The sequence below is a fragment of the Spea bombifrons genome, chromosome 5 (genome assembly GCF_027358695.1).
Source record: "Spea bombifrons isolate aSpeBom1 chromosome 5, aSpeBom1.2.pri, whole genome shotgun sequence".
Taxonomy (NCBI): domain Eukaryota; kingdom Metazoa; phylum Chordata; class Amphibia; order Anura; family Pelobatidae; genus Spea; species Spea bombifrons.
Window position 1 is genome coordinate 86,148,258 of NC_071091.1, and position 19,702 is coordinate 86,167,959.

General features: G+C 36.1%; 1 protein-coding gene across 1 annotated transcript in view; it reads right to left on the reverse strand.

Moving 5' to 3' along the window:
• The window catches only part of TOX (thymocyte selection associated high mobility group box), a 118,248-nt gene that overhangs the window by 42,757 nt on the left and 55,789 nt on the right, over positions 1-19,702 (reverse strand). The window contains exon 2 of the mRNA XM_053466882.1: positions 12,715-12,780. Coding sequence (XP_053322857.1) covers positions 12,715-12,780 — 66 coding nt within the window. The remainder of the gene's footprint in view (positions 1-12,714; positions 12,781-19,702) is intronic.

Sequence of the window (19,702 nt, forward strand, 5' to 3'; positions counted from 1 at the left end):
CTAATTATAGGTACTAAACAGTCATAAAATAAACACAAATAAAATCCACTTGTCCTTATCCTAATAAAGCAGATGCATAGCCTTCTAATCTAGTCTGATATTCACTTAATTATATACTGCAAATGCTTTCATTATTAAAAGGGAATTGACATTATAAATAAAAAAAACGGGTTTACATGATTTTAAAAAATAAATATATTGTGTATTTAAAGTAAATTCACACAAAGGTTGCATTTTCCGGTTTAATCCCATGGCGCTAAAGTTCTCCAACACTGCTCTCTGGAAACAAAGAACTATTAGTGCGTTAATACATGACAAAAATACTGCAATAAAATATGATCATAAAAACTGACTCCCAAGCAAGAACGAATATAAACAATAGTAGGTTGTGTGCTTACGTGAAGTATCTTTTTAATTTTGAATAATGAAGATGTCAAGCCAAATGCTAGAGTAGTTTAACTTAATTAGATGCCCTATTTCTGTAGCCCTTTATTTCCCATTGAAAAACCAGCTTCTATGCAAGGCAGCAAGAGCATTTCAGCCTATAATGAATACCTCTGGGAGAGTATACTCTAATCATTACAATCTTGCACTGAAACTGGTTTTAGTTACTAGTTTAAGATCACAAGATTTTGTTCAGTCAATCAAAGCATCTCTCTTATCACAGAATGGTATCTGTCTATAATAGACATGGCTTAATTTAAAATGATTTATTTATTTGACATATACTTTTTATTGACATGGGAAAATATGTTACTAGCCACACTAATTAGACTTTTTTATATAAATTATTAAACATACACAGTGTTGAGAATATTTAAGGTTTGGGGTAGTAACTCATATTGTGTAATGTAATGACAAGAAGGTATTGTCAGCTCTTGTATTTTTTAATATCTATAACTGTAAAATGTGCACAATTTGATCATCTTGTGAATACACCAATAATTATACAATGTAATCCGTTTTGTGGCTATTTACCTAGTAATATTTTTTATATTAAAATCCCCTGTATGGTAATCTTCATATGTATATTGAAAATATATTCCCTGCTCCCATGCAGGCTGTTTGCTGTCACACTGTACTAATTTCAGATATAACCGCATAATCTAGGGTTGTCACTAACATTGTAAAAGACCCAAGAGAAGCAGTTATAATTTCTCTATGGCACAGCTACGTAGGGATCTGGCGTGGCTTATTTCCAACTACCACCATCTTGTTTACCTCTACTGTCACTATATTGGAAAAAATGGAGGTAACCCAAAATATATTTGGAAATCTTTAGTATATATTTAGTATTCCAGACATGTTGACGTGTTTATTCAGGAAAATCTTCAAATCAGATGGAATTTATCTAAAAATAAATTCAATAGGGTAGCACAAAATCACTTTTTCACTCTGTGATCTACTATTTGACAGATTCCCACTATACAACATTTATTATAGTGCACCAGCAGATTCCTATTACAATAAGAGAGCGCTGGAAATTAACAATAGTATTAAAATTGAAACCATACAATTTGACAATAAGATTAAGACATGCTAAGACATAGTGATAAAGAGCTAGAAGATGGCTAGATTGTTTATACAAGTATAAAATAAAGAAGTATAATTTTTTGATAGTCTTTGATAGTCTATTACAATATTAAGAGACTCCAACCTATAATCTATACAAATGTTTTGTTTGTGTCGGCTTTAAATGTTTTTAATTGAGGATGTGCAATTACAAACTTTGTAAATAGTATTTTGTGCTTTATTCATAATTGAGCAGAAAAAGTGTCATACAGAAACAAGTTAATGTATGTTTCCAAAGGTAACTGTTACCTAGATAACAAGTGCATAATGCCCCACGTCTCTTCACTCTGCTTTTAGGATCCACAAGGGAAAAGATAAACCCAGTGGAAGACATTTTTAAACACTCCAGTCGTCATATGTATTGTAATGTATATGATAGTTCAGTATTACCTTATAAATGCCTTTCTTAACATCCAAGTGCATAAGGGTATTGTTTAAAAATAATTTCTATACATTTGCCATATTTTCCCGGCCTCTTGCAGGAGATGCATTTGGCCGAATGCAGGACTGTACAAGTGTGAGGTACTCACTACCAGGCCCGGAGTGGCCATCTGGCACACACTGCATCTCCAGCAGCAAATTTGGTCTTCCAGTGTTTGGCCCACTGCAAACTGTGTGAGTATAAGGAAGTAACGTGCAGCTATGTGTATCAAACCAGCAGCTGCACTGAACATAATTTGGTGCCAGCTGCCAGGACTACCTAGTCATCCCCAGTCCTGACCTGCTCACCTCCATCTAACATCATATACACTTTTGGTGGTCCCACTGGTTTCAGTCATAGCCGATTCCTGCGAAGTGATTGTTTGCATTGAGCCTCTCTGCTTATGGAAAGCAGAGGGGGCATTATTCTGCAGCTGGGATGTTTCCACAGGCAGGTTTTTAACATCTGACAGAAACATGCCGGAGAATGCCAATAGGTTTCATAATGCGCTATGAGGGCTGCTTCTTAACACGCATTCATTGTAAATATCACAAAATTAATTAATTTGTATACCATTGATTAGATTTTATGGCACCATATGCGAACAATTATACTATAATTTTACAGTGTCATCTGAAACATTTAAAACATGTTTAAGACACTACAATACGTACTATTATGTAGAAAGTAATTTATTTAGGGGAAAATATAGTTCATATAAAGAAACATAGAATTTGATGATAGACAAATCTAGTGTGGCCATTTCTCCTGATGTAAAAACTTTAATCGGTCCTTGGACTCATCTTATATCCTAGATAGTTTTATGTCTATCCTATCTATGTTTAAATTCACACACTTATCTAAAAATGTCCTTAAATTACAATCCCATGGTCATTTTTCATTGCAATCAATATCACTTGGAACGTTAGGTTTTTGTTTCTTCAAGTGGTTAAAACTGGGTAGCCTAAATAAGTTAACACTGCTTTCATAATCAACCTTAACCACTTGCATATTGATTAGATGACCAAGATAAATAAATATGTAAGAAGAATTCAGCAACAGCCAACATAACCAATGCCCCATCAGACTGTGGTGCCAAACAGACCTCTGGGATTGTTTCAAAAAACATCATTAATTTTCACTGTATGTTTGGTTTTATGGCATAAATCCAAAGCTGGGTTTCTGTAAAAATCATTTCAAAAGTAGTATTTTGTTATTTGCTTGCAGCTACATCACAGAAACAGTAGTGAGCCATATGTTACTACTTAGCAATTTTCTATGTATGTCCCAGAGCTGTGGTCTGGTTAAAAAGTTAACCTATTCAGTTCTTGAGCATAGGCAATTTTATGGAAACAAACAGCTTTGTAAGAATGACATATAGCAGACAGATAATCAAAGCAATTCCATTTTACTATTATTTGTATGTGTATCTTTTTTTGGTTTTCCATTCTGCATTTTTCAGTTGTTTTGTTTGCATCATTTCTTTCTATGTCCATTTGCAATAAAATTATATAAAAGAAAAATTATTCTGGAGTCATTGTCCTAGATCTTCCCGTGTTACACGTGTAACACATTTTATATATAATTCAAAATAGTATTTTCATTATGTAGACAATAAAATAATACATATCATGTTAATGTGAATTCCTAAAAGGTTTGGGTAATATTTAGGAGCTTTTATTTTTTTCTTCATACAACTTTCAACTTCTGGGTAAAGAACTGGTTAATCTGAGCACTATTCCTTAGGGTACTCCAATAGAGAATATTTTTCTTAATACAATATTTATACAGATGTTCTACATAAACTATTAAATGTAATTATTTCTTTGTGTTATTATAAAACAACAATCAGTTTATTATACCCTCGTGGCCTTATTGCAGTCATGTAAGTACAGAAGTAAAGCCTGTTCTGTGTAATTAGTGGCATACAGGTAGCCAGGCCTAAAGGGAAATAGGCACAAAGGTGGCTATACAAAATAAATTAAACCCATATAAAAATGTCTGGCACAATATTATGAGTATTTAAACCAGTGGTTCACCCGAGAATGTAAATTAATTTTCACTATGACAAGAAAGAGATAATTACATTTTCAGATCTGGATTTGCCTTCTGGATATCATCTAATTATCTGCTCACAAGATGACACAACAAACAATGACATTTAACAGCAACAACATTGTTATTTTCATATGGGTGACTGTCTATTTTAACACTACTGAGATTATTTTTCAGGAACTGAAACACAAAACAAAGCATCTATGCAGTTTTTACTACATTTATTGGGTATTCTTAAAATGAACTGGCGATTGACCATGCAAACCAATATCACCACTATCACACTTTCTGATGCTTTCAAGTTGGCGATAAATTTCCAAAGCAGAATTTGATTAACATTGTGACAGCTCTGATATACACCACGTAAACAACTCTAGCTTATAGATAGCCTGATCATGTTTGATATTCAAAATTTCTGACTTTTTTATTAAGAATAATCTAATAAAACTCAAGCTTCAGGCATGTTCTGCCGGCCTGATGATTATTTATTAAAATATTACATTTTACAAGTTAATTTGGGTTGGAACCGAAACAGCTAGATAACAGCAATTACAATCCAGCTCTAATACTTGCTGGTCTGCAATATGTGGAAATGATATGTATCCGGATCAAAATGCCTGCTGTGGTCACCCTAGCGTAGATAACCAATTTTTCACAATGGTTACATTAATGATACCTTTTCATTGTTATAGGGCACATCCTACAGGAAAAGAGTAAAGGAGTCTTATTGTAATCAATGGTCAAGTGAAAAGTATCATAGAAAATTGTTATAATTTGGCAAATAAATTTGACATTACAGTACAATATTGAACCAATGTAATATTGTTACAGATTATTAATGTAAGCTACACGTATTAGAGAAACACCATGTGAGCATCCATCTTACCTTCCTAGGACACAAATACCATAATACGCAGTTTAGTTCTAAAGAGAGTCTCCGTACCACTGTCATAAGAGAGGCCCCTAAAGCTCCCTCATTCCTAAGTGGCCCCCAGCACCAGCTCCAGCTGTTAGTGTTTTTAAGTATGTTAGTATATGTATGTTAGTATTGGCAACCTTTTAGTAAATACTTTAAACTACTTCCTTTTGCCAAGATAACAGCTTTGAGTCTTCTCCTATAATGCCTGATGAGGTTAGAGAATACATGGCAAGGGATCTGAGACAATTCCTCCATACAGAATCTATCTAGATCCTTCAAATTTCAAGGTTGATGCTGGTGGACTCTCCTCTAAAGTTCATCCCACAGGTTTTCTACGGGGGTTCAAGTCAGGGGACTGGAATGGCCATTGTAGGACCTTGATTTTATGGTCAGTAAACCATGTTTGTATTAATTTTGATATATGTTTTGGATCATTGTGCTGTTTATCCTAACAAAATGTCTAGGTCCAACGGCAGAAAAGCAGCCCCAAAACAAAGAGCCACCACATTTAACTGTGGGCATGAGGTACTTTTCCATATGCCTACCTCTAGTGTTTATTGCCAAAAAGCTCTATATAGAACCTGATCCTATTTTAAGTTTTAGTAGTGTCTGGCAAACTGAAGATGGTTGAGTTTGTTTTTGGATGAGAGTAGAGGTTTTCTTCTTAAAACCCTTCCAAACAACTTATGGTAATATTGGTGATGTTGGATTGTAGTTTTGGAGATTTTCTGACCCCAAATGATAACTTAATATTATTATGGGAAAGCATTCTCAAATATGACTTAGCTAAAAGTTTATTTTATGAAAGTAATAGCTTATTTGTGAAGCTGGTACTCATATAAAATGTAATTTAATTTCCAATAGACACTCTTGCTCATTTACTTACCCTAATTTATGAGAGAAATAAGCATACAATATATGTATAAAAATACTATATATAAGAAGGTTATTTCTTTACAATTACACTATCCTCGTCACTGATTTTAGCATAATAAAAATCAAAAATCAAATCTACCTACAGCTCATGTTTTCTTTAGGGAAATTTAAATGTTAACCTCATGGAAGCACGGATCTATGTTTCATGATGGCAGGGTTACCATTTGAAGGCTGTTTAAACTAATCAACAAAAATCAGCAACTCAACAATATAGGAGAGATAATAAATTAAATTCCATGTGGTATACCAATAAATTGTATTGCATTTTGTTTATTTAGTGTATAAAACTGTAAAATGTAGTATTCAGGAAATGTGGCAGAGCCACTTTAAATTTAAAATGCAGTGTTATGTATATAATTACAGAAAAATAATAATTTACAAGAGAGTAAAGATAGAAGATGTATGAATTTTAAGTCCTTTATTCAAAATAATTTAACATGGTTTTCTGGAAGGTAGCAGCTGTTTTATAATAACACTCATTCCCCAAGTTCATGTTTCCAGTGTTTCAAACAAATTCAATTAGCTCTTGCACTTCAAAACCCTTAAGGCAGTAAGCTGATGATACCAGGACTCTTTAATCTAATGCTCAGATGAAATTGTCTGCACTGTTTTTGGACTCATATCTGAAAAAATATTTTACTATTAACAAATATTTTAAAGAAGAAATGTAATAGTGTTGTTTGTTTCTTTGTAGTAATATAAATAGCCATACATCCAAAGCAATACAGAGGTCACAGAGAGTTCTCTAATAAATGAAGTAGAATCATAAAACAAAGCATACACATGCTTCTTTTTTTAATCCTATTTACAACCCTAATGCCTGTTGTGAAAAGATTAAAGGAAATAATTGCATAAAACACAAACATGGCTCGATATATACTGTTTAAAATTAAATTCACTCTTCACCTCCTATTAAAATTACTAGAAATATTTTGTGACTTAATACATGCTGTGATCTCTGGCGATGACGGGGCATCCTGGCGCTTTAAGGCCAGCGGCCGCCTGGTGATGTAAATTCGGACAATTTCTGGATATACTTGGTTGTGTTTTTATGCTCATGTGTTGGAGGGTGCGGCCAGCGAGTGGATTTACACAGCTGCACACTGCAGCACCTGTCAATCAATGCCCACATTATGTGGTGGTGTCATAGTGTAATGGTTGCCCGGAATATGAGCTTATAGCCATAAATGTACTGCCTGGATGGCGGGACTGTTCTGTTGGCAGCTATGCAATTGTCACTGGTTAAACAGCCAGGGCTGGATTGGAGATGATTAAGCAGCCCTAGCACTTTAATGCAGCGGCTGCCAAATGATGCACTTGCGGCCGCCTGCTGGATATACACAACCGCTTGTTATGTTTTTATGCTATCATGGCGCACAGCCACACATACCCAGCCAGCAGCCTCTCACTGGAAGACTCAATCTACCTCTGGAGCTGCAGTATCAGTAAGTATGTGGCCCTATTGGCCACTCACATTTAGCCAGTGTGCCAAATGGCCAGTCTCGGCCTGGGAACAACATTCTGCATTCAGAATTTAAACCTAACGTACCTAAAAATAAGGGGGGAGGGGGGGTTGAAAAGAAAATCTTCATTAAGACTTTTTGCATGTTTCCCTTCAATGATTTTTGAGTGTCCTTCAAGGCCCACTGAGGAAGTGTAAAGTTAATATAGCAACAATATATAATAATTTGCATATCAGTTATTGCATATTTCTTATTTCTTTTTTATTATCTGCAAGCCAGGTTTTTAGAAGAACCATATGTATGCAAATTCATCCTGCTATTATTCAAACTGTATAATTGTATGCAAATGTGATAGGCACATATGTTAGAAATAAACATAAAATGATAACATAGTTGTGGACAAGTAGTGATAAACAACTCACAGTGCATACAGAGCAGGCAATAAATATTGTTACAGTGGTTTAACCTACGTGGAGTTAGCAAAGGTTTAAATCATTGAACTTTTTTGATCAAATTTCCTTTTCCTATAGGTTTGACAAAATGAGAAAAAATAATGTCCTTTATGATGAAGATGAGAAAAAAAAAAGAGCTATATCAATGTCAATGCAAAACTAGTATTTTTAGAAACATTGCCAAAGTCAGTATCAATTGCCAAAGATACCAATAACGTTTCTGTAGACAGCCCATAGATTTGCTCCAGTTTTGCCTTGAAAACGAAGGTTCTAAGTAGAAACTCTGTGGAAGGGTGGAGGAATCCAACACATTTTTATTGCCTGCCCTCCCAGTTAATTGTTGTTTGGCCGCTATGATATTCTGGGGCTGATGGATCCAAATTATCTACCCTGGTTTCACTCTCATGACTCCCATAAGATATCTGAATATCTGAATACCCCAACGGAACAAACCAATCCGTAGAGGAAGTAGAGAGCTCTGAAATGCTTTTGCATTTTGCTGGTTTTTCACTCACGCTCTCTCACACTCTCTCAATATCTCACTACCTTCTTCACCAATCGCTTGTGCGTCCCTGGCTGCTTTTCCGCAGCTCCGCTTTGCCTCTTCTTGTTCTTGTTCTTCTAACTTCTTTCTTCGTCTGCTTCTCCCCAGTATCAGCTCCAATAACCAGGCCTCCCGGTGCAGTTATGCACAATTGGAGGGACAGGGAGAGGCTGTTTTTTTTGCAGAAGTACTCAGAGAGGCCAGAATAATACATAAAGATTCACTGAGAAAGAGAGGTGCTGAAACGCTGTCTTCTTTCTTTGTTCGCTTTTCCCGCTAAATAGGCTTTCATGGTAACAGCTCTGCTAAATAGGCTTCCCAGAGCGATTTCACAAAAGGCGGAGCCACAGTGAACACCATAGGAACAGCCTCTCCTTGTTTGTCCATTCGGGGGGAGAGGGGGTGCACGTGGCTCATTTTTGCAAAAGAGCTTCGGGAGGCCTAGTGAACTGAGGTGATACCAGGGAGAAGCGGATAAAGACAAAATACAGGAGAACAAAAATAGGCAAGATAAAAAAATCGAGCTGTGAAAAATGAGACAGGGACATGGAAGCGGTCGCTGGAGGCGACATTGGGTAAAAGCGTGAGAAAGAGTGAATGAGAGACTTCGTGAGAGTGTAAGAGAGCAAAAGAGAGTGTGAAAAAGTGTGAGGGTGAGTGACAACGAATTTGTTTCTGAATGGAAAAAGTCGTCCGAATTTCATCTGAACCAAAAGTGTAGGAAACAAAGTTCATTATCCGAAAACGAATGGGCCAAAAACACAACTCAAAATGTGTCCAAATAATTTTTGATCCATTTGCACAAATGTATCTAGATGGACATATGATAAATTTGCCTTAATTTTCTTTGTTGTGATGGTAACAAAGCTGACACATTAAGCTCAAAAGGTAATAAAGATGCTCTCATTTGTTCAAATCTTTAGCAGACCATACAGGAAAAGTCGATTCATTCCGTAGTTTTTTTGCTCACTAAATAGAGAAATGAGAATATGTGAATGTGCCTTTGCATCTATGTGTACATATACAAGCAAGGTAATGAAAAGGGGACCTTGGTCATTGACAAACAAAGTATTGTCCATCTTACTAAGATCACTTACTTTAATACTGTTTACAATGTGTGAAGAGTCTTCGCCTGACACAGGTATGTCTAACAACATTGAATGTGTGAAGATATAAAACCTTGCTAAAGTTCCAAAAGGCCTATAATTGGCGAAAGTTTGACATATGGGCGCAACCCCAAAATAACGAAGATTTAAAAATATATTGATAGTAATCAAAAGAAGGACAATGTATACTGTGGATTTATCTAAAATAAGGGAATCATTTATAGTAACAGTCCAGACATCCAGAGGCTCGTCTATTACATATTTTGAGAGATCTATAACAAGCGTAATTCCAGTTTTGTTAACAGTGGCCACCAGTTTCAAATTCCATTTTTTACTTATCAGCCATCCACAACTATAAGATAGCTGTAGTCATGTGACTAATATGAAAGTACACCAAGATTATAAAATAAAAACAATAGTAATTGCCGACACAAATACAGAATTAAGAGAAGATAAAGGCTGCAGTATAGGAATTATAAATGAAACTATAGTTTTGCAAAAGGTTAACACAATATTCCGCATTTATGTTTTTATAACAGGAAATCCTGGAGCATAATTAGTATGAAAGAATGTCACACTAGTTTATCTAGGGAAAAACATATTACTTTCTATTGAATTTCTTTCCCTTGATAAACATAGAGTTGTTTTTGCTGTAAAGTCGTACCAAGATAACAGTTATAAGGCAAAAAGTAGTTGGTTCATTTAACATGATTATTTTGTTTCTACTGTATTACAGGAAAACTGGTAATGGTTTTATATAATTCAGTATGTTGTCCAACCAATTATTGGTTCACCTTGGTGCAATTTTGTGTATATGTATGGCCTTGGGTGCTTTACATCACTCTCTGTCTAGTGTACTCTATAACTCTAGCATTACTCTTAAATGTGGGGCAGGACCCATAGGTCAGGCATAGGCCACTCATGGCATAGAATGCAACCATTACTATATTCAGCCAAATGGCTGCAACTTAGTGAAGTTGTAGTCAACGACAGATAAGGTTCCCAGTCAGCCACTAGTATGGCTCAATATTTAAAATAGTTGTGCATAATGGAGCAATAGTCACATTGTATTGCATGAGATATGTTATAACGGAGATTGTTGTTAATCATAGGATGGCTTGAGCAGAAATGAGGTAATAGTGTCTTTTGCCACCCCGCGTGCATCCTATTAAGTCAGACAGCACATATGGAGTGATATGGAACATTAGGGGGTTATTTTTAGGAACTGTAAGCTTACTTGGCATATACTCAATCTAGGTATGACCTATACTATCTTTTGTTAAAAAAATAAATATATTTTTAAAAACAAAGACAATCAATTTGTCTTTAATTATCTTAAGAGTCAGTAAGTAATAGATACAGTTAGACATGGAAAAACATAAGGTTATGCATTTAAGGCAAAGAGGTATCATAGTATTTATGCATTTAGTTGAATTTTAGTATACACATCATAGTTTTATTGACCATATTTTCAAATGTTTAACTAAGCGGTCAGGAGGTACGATACCCTATGATACCCTACACAATAATATCACAATTGAATAACAATCCTCACATATAATGCAATTGGAAATGAGATAAAAAGCATGGTTATTTCGGCCCAAATTCCATAACTGACATAAAATGCATCTCTATTTTCTATCAAAAACTCCCCATTGCAATCCGACCCCCACACAGCAAATCTCTTTCATTATTAATGATATATTTACTCCTGGCATGGAATCCAGTCCAAAGTATTGCCTATGAGGAGATGGCTACTGTCAAAACTAATAAACTGAATGTCCTAATGACCTTTTTCTCTTGTGGTATGTATGGGTAGTTCAGTTTACGTTTCGGGCAGCTGCCTATGTGTAGTATTTCTGCAACAGGGTGAAACCTCACAACACCGGGACTGGCTTTCCCTCATACCTGCACTGAGGCTCCATGACAAGAAGAAAGAAGGCAGAAGAAGCAGAGTGAGAAAGAAGTGAACACACAGAGAAGGTAGGGAAACATTGAAAGAGAGCATGTGACAGAGAGAGAGCTAGAAAGAGTGAAAAAACCCAAGGAAATGCAAATAAAAATTCTGAGCTCTCTGCTTCGTTTCCTTTTGTTTCGTTTGGGCCCCTTCTCGTTTTTAAATGTTCACGCAAATTGAACAAAATTAGTTAAATTAAAATCTTTCAAAATCTTCAGTCTCTTATATTTGTTTTTGTTTGTATCCTTCATAACACAGCAGCACAGAATATGTTCGCACTATATAACAACAATAAATAGTGCAAATTCAAAGAATATCTCTAATCTCCTCAACCAGCCCATCTCTCCAACTACACCGGAAAGGCTAATCTCCTAACGGGGTAATCTGCCCTTGCCACAAAAGCCCAGAAGTTGCAGCTTTGCTCAACCCTGGCACCCTAGTCCTTAGCCTCTTTGACTTAGGTCAGAGTATGGCAGTGCACGTCATGCTATTTCACTTTCGTCAGTACCTACTAAAACCAATACATCTTGTTTTATTGTACATTTTGTCATTGAGTGAGCACCGGATTATATTACACTCTTAACTCTTAATTTATGATTAAAAAACCATACGGAAGTTCTGTGCAGCTGCACTAAATGTTTATATTCTAAGTACATTTTAAATAATATTAACCATACGATTAATCCCTTATCTAAAATGTTTGCCCTTTAAATCTCCACAGACTGTAAATAGAGGGAAAAAAAACCTGGTCTTTCTATGGAAAACATCACAGATCTCACTTAAACTCCATTATTTTGTTAATGTGTAATTAGTAATTTGGGCCCTGCTGCTTTGTTTCTGAGTAATGTGAATTCCGCATTAAAAACTTTAACCATAAAATGTGTGCTGAAACTCAGCTTGTTTCCAGCTTCTAATTAAAACATTTTGTGACATGTAAGCTTAAAATGATTAACGTGTCTGCAGTTACAGATCCAAATAAGCAGCACCTGTAAGAGGTTGATTCCTTAAGGTAACAACAACTGTTTAGGCAGGATCATGCTGGCAAAACAGCTGCTTACACGTTGGAGAGAGAACAAGATAATTTTTCAGCAATGTTTTTCTTTTCTTTTTTTTTTAATACATCAGTCCTATCTCATAAAATGGCAAAAAAAAGGTTTAAACACTTTGTTGATAAATTATGACAATTCTTGATTGCGGCAGTTATGTATAGTGCCACTCATTTGCATTGCAGCTCTTTCAATTTGTTTAATTACAATTTGAAGCAAGACATAGAAGATTAATTAACCCACCTGGCTTGCTGGCACATAGTCCTGGTTTGGTTCCGTCATACTCATATACATGTTCTCACCATCAAACTGCAAATAAAATAAAATAAGCATTTTTAGAACCGTGACGTCTTATCAGCATCTCTTCTTCATACAAGCTACATAAGGCACATGTGTAGTTAAAAAAAGATCAGTTTCCATGTTGTTTTGTTGTAGTTCTATATCCATTGAGCTAGCAGTGATTTGGGATAATTAGTGCACTGGTAATTATACCAAACCCACAATAAATAAATGGTTTCCTTTCATCCACAATCTGTTACAAAACAAAATGGATCTGTGTGTACACCGTGAACAGATACTGCTGCCGGGCCTAATGAAATACAAAATAAATTGTGTATTTTCTCAAGGGAGAGGGTGAATCCTAGGCTGGTTCCAAAATGTATAATCATATATTCAAACGTATTATCATATTAAAACAATATATTTCTTAATGTTTCATTGCGAATAAAAATGAAAATATGTATCTGATTCGATTTTAGGTTAGGGAGAAGGAACATGATTTCTTCATGAGCAAGTCATAAAGGAAAAGTAGGCAAACAGCCTCGGTTCTTGTCTTTTTATATTAGGGTTATCTGAAGTTAATAGAAGCAGATATCTATTATAGTTATGCATATCATTAAATAATATAAGAAGTGCTCCCTCACTGTGTTTATGCCTCCCTTTATAATATTTACATCTAGATATATCCACACGCATATATATTACATGCACCATCATTTCCTAATTCAAAATGCTTGGAGCTATAAAAATTAATTTACCAAATCAGGGGCAACACTACCCCTTGTAAAGTAGCCCCCCACATTAGCACTCACAGAAACATTAATATAGGTAAATTAATTGATACATGTATTCAATACATCATATGAGAACAGCATCAGTGTGAATCACCACAAGCAAAAATAAATCATTTAAATATTCAGCACATACACATGATTGTTAGAGCGTCAATAAAAAAAATTAAAATATAAATATAGTACTAAATAGAATATATATGAATATAAATATAGTGCTATTCCCATACAAAAATTATAGTGATTCATTCCATAAAGCAAATGCTATCCCTGATTTTGCTCCTGTATAGACCTGTATGGGACAGGACGAGATTTCATTTCACCATAAAGCTACTTAACAGCTATTGTACTGTCCCAGGGTCTAAGACCACATAATCAACTTATATGGCCATAGTTAAGATTAAAGGTGTTTATAAAATGGTAAATGGTAAATTCTAAAAAAAAATTCTAAAAAAATAAAATAAATAAATAATAAATAAAAAATAAAATGGTTTATGTACCAAATTTGCTTTCCTAAGTGCAGTGAATTATAACGTAACGTGTGGCCGCATATCTTGGGCTGCAAGTCTATGGAGGCCACTGGCCTTGGTGTGCTAAGGTTGCTTAGATATACACAGTCCAGCCCTGAGTATGACATTGGACCACCTGTGTTTAATAGCAGTGTAAAGGGTTGCTTAATAACACACACATTATATAGTTATTGAGAAACACATACATGTATGTTTAAGATAATGATCATTCAGAAATTTCACTGGTTATATTAGCTGCATGCTGCAGGAGTCAGAATGTCTGTTCCATTAATTTTCTCAGAACTATTTTCAACCATTTTATACGGCTTCTTACTCATTGTCAACAGTAATGTAAGCAATGATGGTTTATCTTCCTATCACCATGAAAAATGCAGCCGTATGCCTCTGGCAAAATAATTATTGTTTGTTGTGTCTTTCTGAAATCTTCAAAGAAAGTGATTATACATGCCATCAGTGTAAGTCATAAAAATGTGTTCCTTTTGGCAAAGAAAATATTTGAAATCAAGAGAATAATAATTACACAAGGTCATGTTTTCCATAAGAGAAGACTTAAAAGAGTTCACATTCAATACATAGGTAAAAGTTATATTGCTAATGGTGAACAGATGGTTGCTGTGCATGTTTTCTGGTCAGTAGCCATGGTTTGTATTCTTATTGGGTATGCTTTCCATAAAGCTAACAAATACATATCTGTGATTTTGCACACGATAAAATAAAAAATTACGGCAATTTATACTCACTGCTCACTGAATATTGAATCAATAGCAATGTATTTTAAGTGGTTAAAAAATATACCAAATAAAAACTATTACATATGCAGCCGTAGCGCAAGAACTCCAGTTGTCATGGTGATGGGCTCACCCACAACAGGGCTGTTTTTCCTCTATGATTAGTAAGGTAACCTGTTCTCCATCAACCCGTGTAATAGGCATCAAAGTGTGCCAATCAGAAGTAAGCTTAAAAAAACAAATGACAAGGCAGCCATCTTGAGTGCAGGCTGTTCCGGAAAAGTAAAGACTAAGTGACTTCTGTGGAGTCCTCTAGTGCAGTCTAGACAAAGGCCTTCCCAAGGTCTGGTCTTATGTTTGTTGTCAATTCCTAAAACAATGTACCAGAGCAGGAGCATACCTCCCGAGTGTCCTTAATTAAAAGGGAAAGTTCCAAAATCTCCCATCCCTCTTTCCTCCTCCGATGTCCTTATTTTCTATGTTATGTTTGGTGTATCCCAGTGTTCTAGATCTCTAAAAGTTACAATAATGTGTATAGAAACAGCAAAAATATGTTTTATGTTAAATTATTCTAAATGCCTCTATAGATGCCCCTCCCCAGCCACACCTCTAACCACAGCCCGTAAAGCAAGTGTGTCCCTCTTTGGTCATTTGAAATGTTACATACATAGTTACATAGTACATAGTACATAAGGTTGAAAAAAAGACCATCAAGTTCAACCCTTGTACCTAACTGTTCTGTGCCAAGCCTGGACTAGCCATGTAGCACACTGGGAAAATCCCTACATGATCACCCGATCTGCTGCTCCAGCACGGACAGAATAAAAGTAGCATGTGGCTGCGCATTTCTAGCTGTTGGCTGAATTGGCATAATCATGCCAACTTAAAGTGCCCGGGGCCACCTGGCCATCACCAGGCTGACCCTGTTCTGAGGCTATTCACATATACTCATTCACATATGGTAGTGATATTAGTTTGCAACTATATAAGCAATGGCAATATTATTTTGCTGGTTATTGCCATTAAGCATTCACATTACATTGTCTTTTTCTAAATTTGCATTTTTCTATACATAATCAGTAAATGCTAATTGCTCCTGGTTATACAGTATCAAGGCATTTTCTTTATACAAAAGTGGTGGTACCATATCTACTCCATTCAGAAACTATCTTGTTCAGCACTGAGTGGTGGCATTGAAATCTGAAGCAAATCTTCAATCTCTCATTCATGCAGAGGCTAAGGACCTCGCAAAGTAACCAGAGATTCCACCATCCCTTCACTAGGGGCTGATGAAGGTGTTACACATGTGGACACACCCACACATATACATACACACATATGGATATACACTCCGACATTATCAGATTTGTATGTCTTCTCCATACCAAATCAACCTCTGTGTTATGGAAACAGGGCTCCGTGGTATCAGTTGCATCCCTAGTGGATGTCTGTCAAGATTCTGGCCTTCTTTGTCCACCAGAACAAATCACAGATTTGCCAGAGAAGTGACGAACATGAAATAGACACTCTGTACTCTTCAACATGCCTAGTCAGCATTGTTACAAAAAGCCTGGGAAAACTTACAGAGCCTTTGTGTTTTCTATACAACCACCAAAAATGATTACCTGATGCATGAAGTGGTGACACCTTTATAAATGAGGTAGTCCGATGATACTGGCCATGTTGATATCTTATTTCAATGGGAACACTTGCTTAACCTTTTGAGCACCAGAGGGGGCAGGACAACCGAGTACCAAAGGGATTAGCTATGCTCTGCTGGGCAAGGAACTATTGTTTCCTCTGGCACTCAAAGGGTTACCTTTTGCTGTCCATACCTGCCAAAACCCATCAGCGAAGTTCCTTTTTCCTTTAAAATATCAATGGAAGATTAAGAAATCCCTGATGGCGATTAGATTGCAGGTTGAGTAGCAAAGCAAACATTTGCTTTCACTCTAACTGGCTTTTCTTTTGCTTAATGGATGTAAACCTATTTAATTGAAGCTTTTCATGAGCTAATTGTTTCATTTGTAAATATTAATAAACATCTAGAAATAATATAAGCCAAACATTTCTTCGGTTTGAATAGATGTAAAAAAAAAATACAATGGGCTCTATTGTAAAGGTTTAAATAAAAATGGTGCTTGTTTTTGTAAGCTACTATAACGTTGCTGCTGTTACGCAAGGTACAATGGTTAATGGTGGTCCTTAGGTTTAGCAGCCAGTGGAAGGCTCCATCAACACCCCTGGCCACAAAGACCATTGTAGCTCCTGGCATTGTGGGAGACGCATAAATGACCAGGACATGAACAGAAAATGTGTGGGAACTGCACAGAGTTTAGTCAAAATCATAGCAACTGGACATGTTGACATTGCTATGTGCCTAATCCACCCAGAGGGAAATTGTCCCTGAGCAACTATCAACGAGTATCTTTATTATGTTTGGGAATTATGGAGCCAACTGAAATGTTTTAAAGTATCAACTGATTTGATTACTTCCTTCTAGATTACAAATACATGAGATTAAAATAAGAGCAAGGACAGTATATTCATAAAAGAGTACATTTCTCTGGCTTCCATTCACAAATGCCCTATCACTTTCCTTTGCCTCCAATCACATCTATGATTGACTTTAACAACTCCTCCAGATTAACATCACCACTCAAAGCAGAAATCCTGCCGCTTGTACAATAAAGGAGGCCATCGCTTTGTGGTTTATTCTCTTCTTCATGAAGAATGTGTGATGATATTAAGGGCAATCTCCTTCATTACTTTCTTTGAATTACCTCCTTTCTGCACAGTGCAACGGGCAGATAACAGCTCCTGACTGTCAATAATGCTTTTGTATCTAATTTTCATATTTTCTCTTTTTTTTTCTTTTCATGTGGCCTACTTCAGTTTTATAAACTTAAACTAAAAGTAAAAAAACCCACCAACAACAGAAAAGACTTAATTTGTGCATAATAATGTCGAGACAGCCCTGGCACTTTAAGGCCAGCGGCAGCCTGATTACATAAGTGCAGCTGACAACTGGATACGTGAGAATTTCTGAGAAAGGCTTAAAGTTTGAGTTTTATACCTTTACATGGTTTAATGCGTACCACAGAAAAACGTATTTGAAACAAATAATGACCTCTATTTTTTTTCTTGGTTATTTAAAGGGAGGCACTGATTTTCCACACATACAGACTAAAGTTTGACTGGTGTGTCAATTACACCTTCCATTCTGTCATTTTGTTAGTCATAAATCAGTAGGAGGATTTCACATAGAAGAGTTAGACAATAATGAACATTTATTCAAACACTGAAACTGGTACATATGTCATTTATTAATGCATTATTCCAGATGCTGTAAAAAATCAGGATGTTTGAATTGTAATTCCCTGGGATAAGATGATGTTATAAGTAATCTGCATGCGATGATTGCAAAGCCCACATATAAGACATTATATATCATACGGTAGGCACACATAAAATGGGTTTAATTCCAAATATTTATATATATATATATATATATATATATATATATATATATATATATTGGGATAGAGACAAAAACACCTGATACAATTATACAATTATACAATTATACAAATTATAAAATGTATTCTTTATTTGGGGCAGATCAAAATGCAATACAAGCTGAAACTTGCTAAACTGTAGGCATATATGACACACCCAACAAAGAAAAGTAAATTATGGGTATTGAAAAGAGATCCGACTGGAGTGGGAGTGTGTATATCAGGCCTAGAATGGCCATCTGGCACACACTCACCTGATCTGCTGTCCCAGCGTGCGGCCAGTGGCTGGATATGTCCGGCAGCAAGCTCTGTAACCATAAAAATCCTTACCATCAGCCAGGGGCGTAACTAGAAACCACAGGGCCCTGGTGCAAACATTGCCCAGGCCCCCCAAATTGTCTGTGCCCCACCTCCCAACATACACTATGGCACACATATGTAAACACACATACACAAATTACACACAGTCATACTCACTAACACACACACACACACTTACACATTTATCCTTACACACAATTACACATTCATGCTGACACACACACAATAACACATCCATGCTGATACACACAATTACACATTCATGCTCTCATACATACACAATTACACATGCATGCTCACACACACAAAAGTACACATCCATGCTGACACACACACAAAATTACACATCCATGCTGATACACAGTTACACATCCGTGCTCACATACATATACACAAAACATATACAGCACATACATCCCACGTGCCCCCACTTGCCTCTCACCTTTCCTGCAGCTTGCTATCCAGAAGCTCGTACACTGTGCGGGCAGCCTCTGTTTCATCGTGGGGTCACATGACGTCACGTGACCCCAATACTCTCCTGTCTCCCTGTGCTGATTCAAACGAGTTTATTTATCGGTGCAGTCTGGGTCGGAAGGGCCCTTTCTAACCTATTTTGAACCGGTATGAGGATACAGGAAGAAGGGGTCGCAGGGTCCCATGTAGTTAAGCCAGTGGCATCAGCCACACTTCTGTCACCAGACAGCTGCTGCCCTTAAATTGCCACGGCCACCCTGTTATTGCAAGTTCAGCCCTGATGTACACGATAAAAGTAAACAGTCGAAGTATATTGGAATATATGGAATATGGGAATAGCGGGTTTTATACCATGTTATATATACCGTACAGTATGTGCCAATATCCACTTTCTAATGTGTCTGTACATTGTAAGTGGTCATTTCATCCCTTCTTGCAGGAGACCCTCGCTGTGCTTAGCTCTTTACAATGTTTAGCTATATCTGGGAGTGTAAATGTTCAGCTCACTTGCAAACTCCTAGTTTTGTAAATACACCTCAATATATTAGGCCCATCATCACAGCACAGCATGGTTTATGCAATTTATTTTA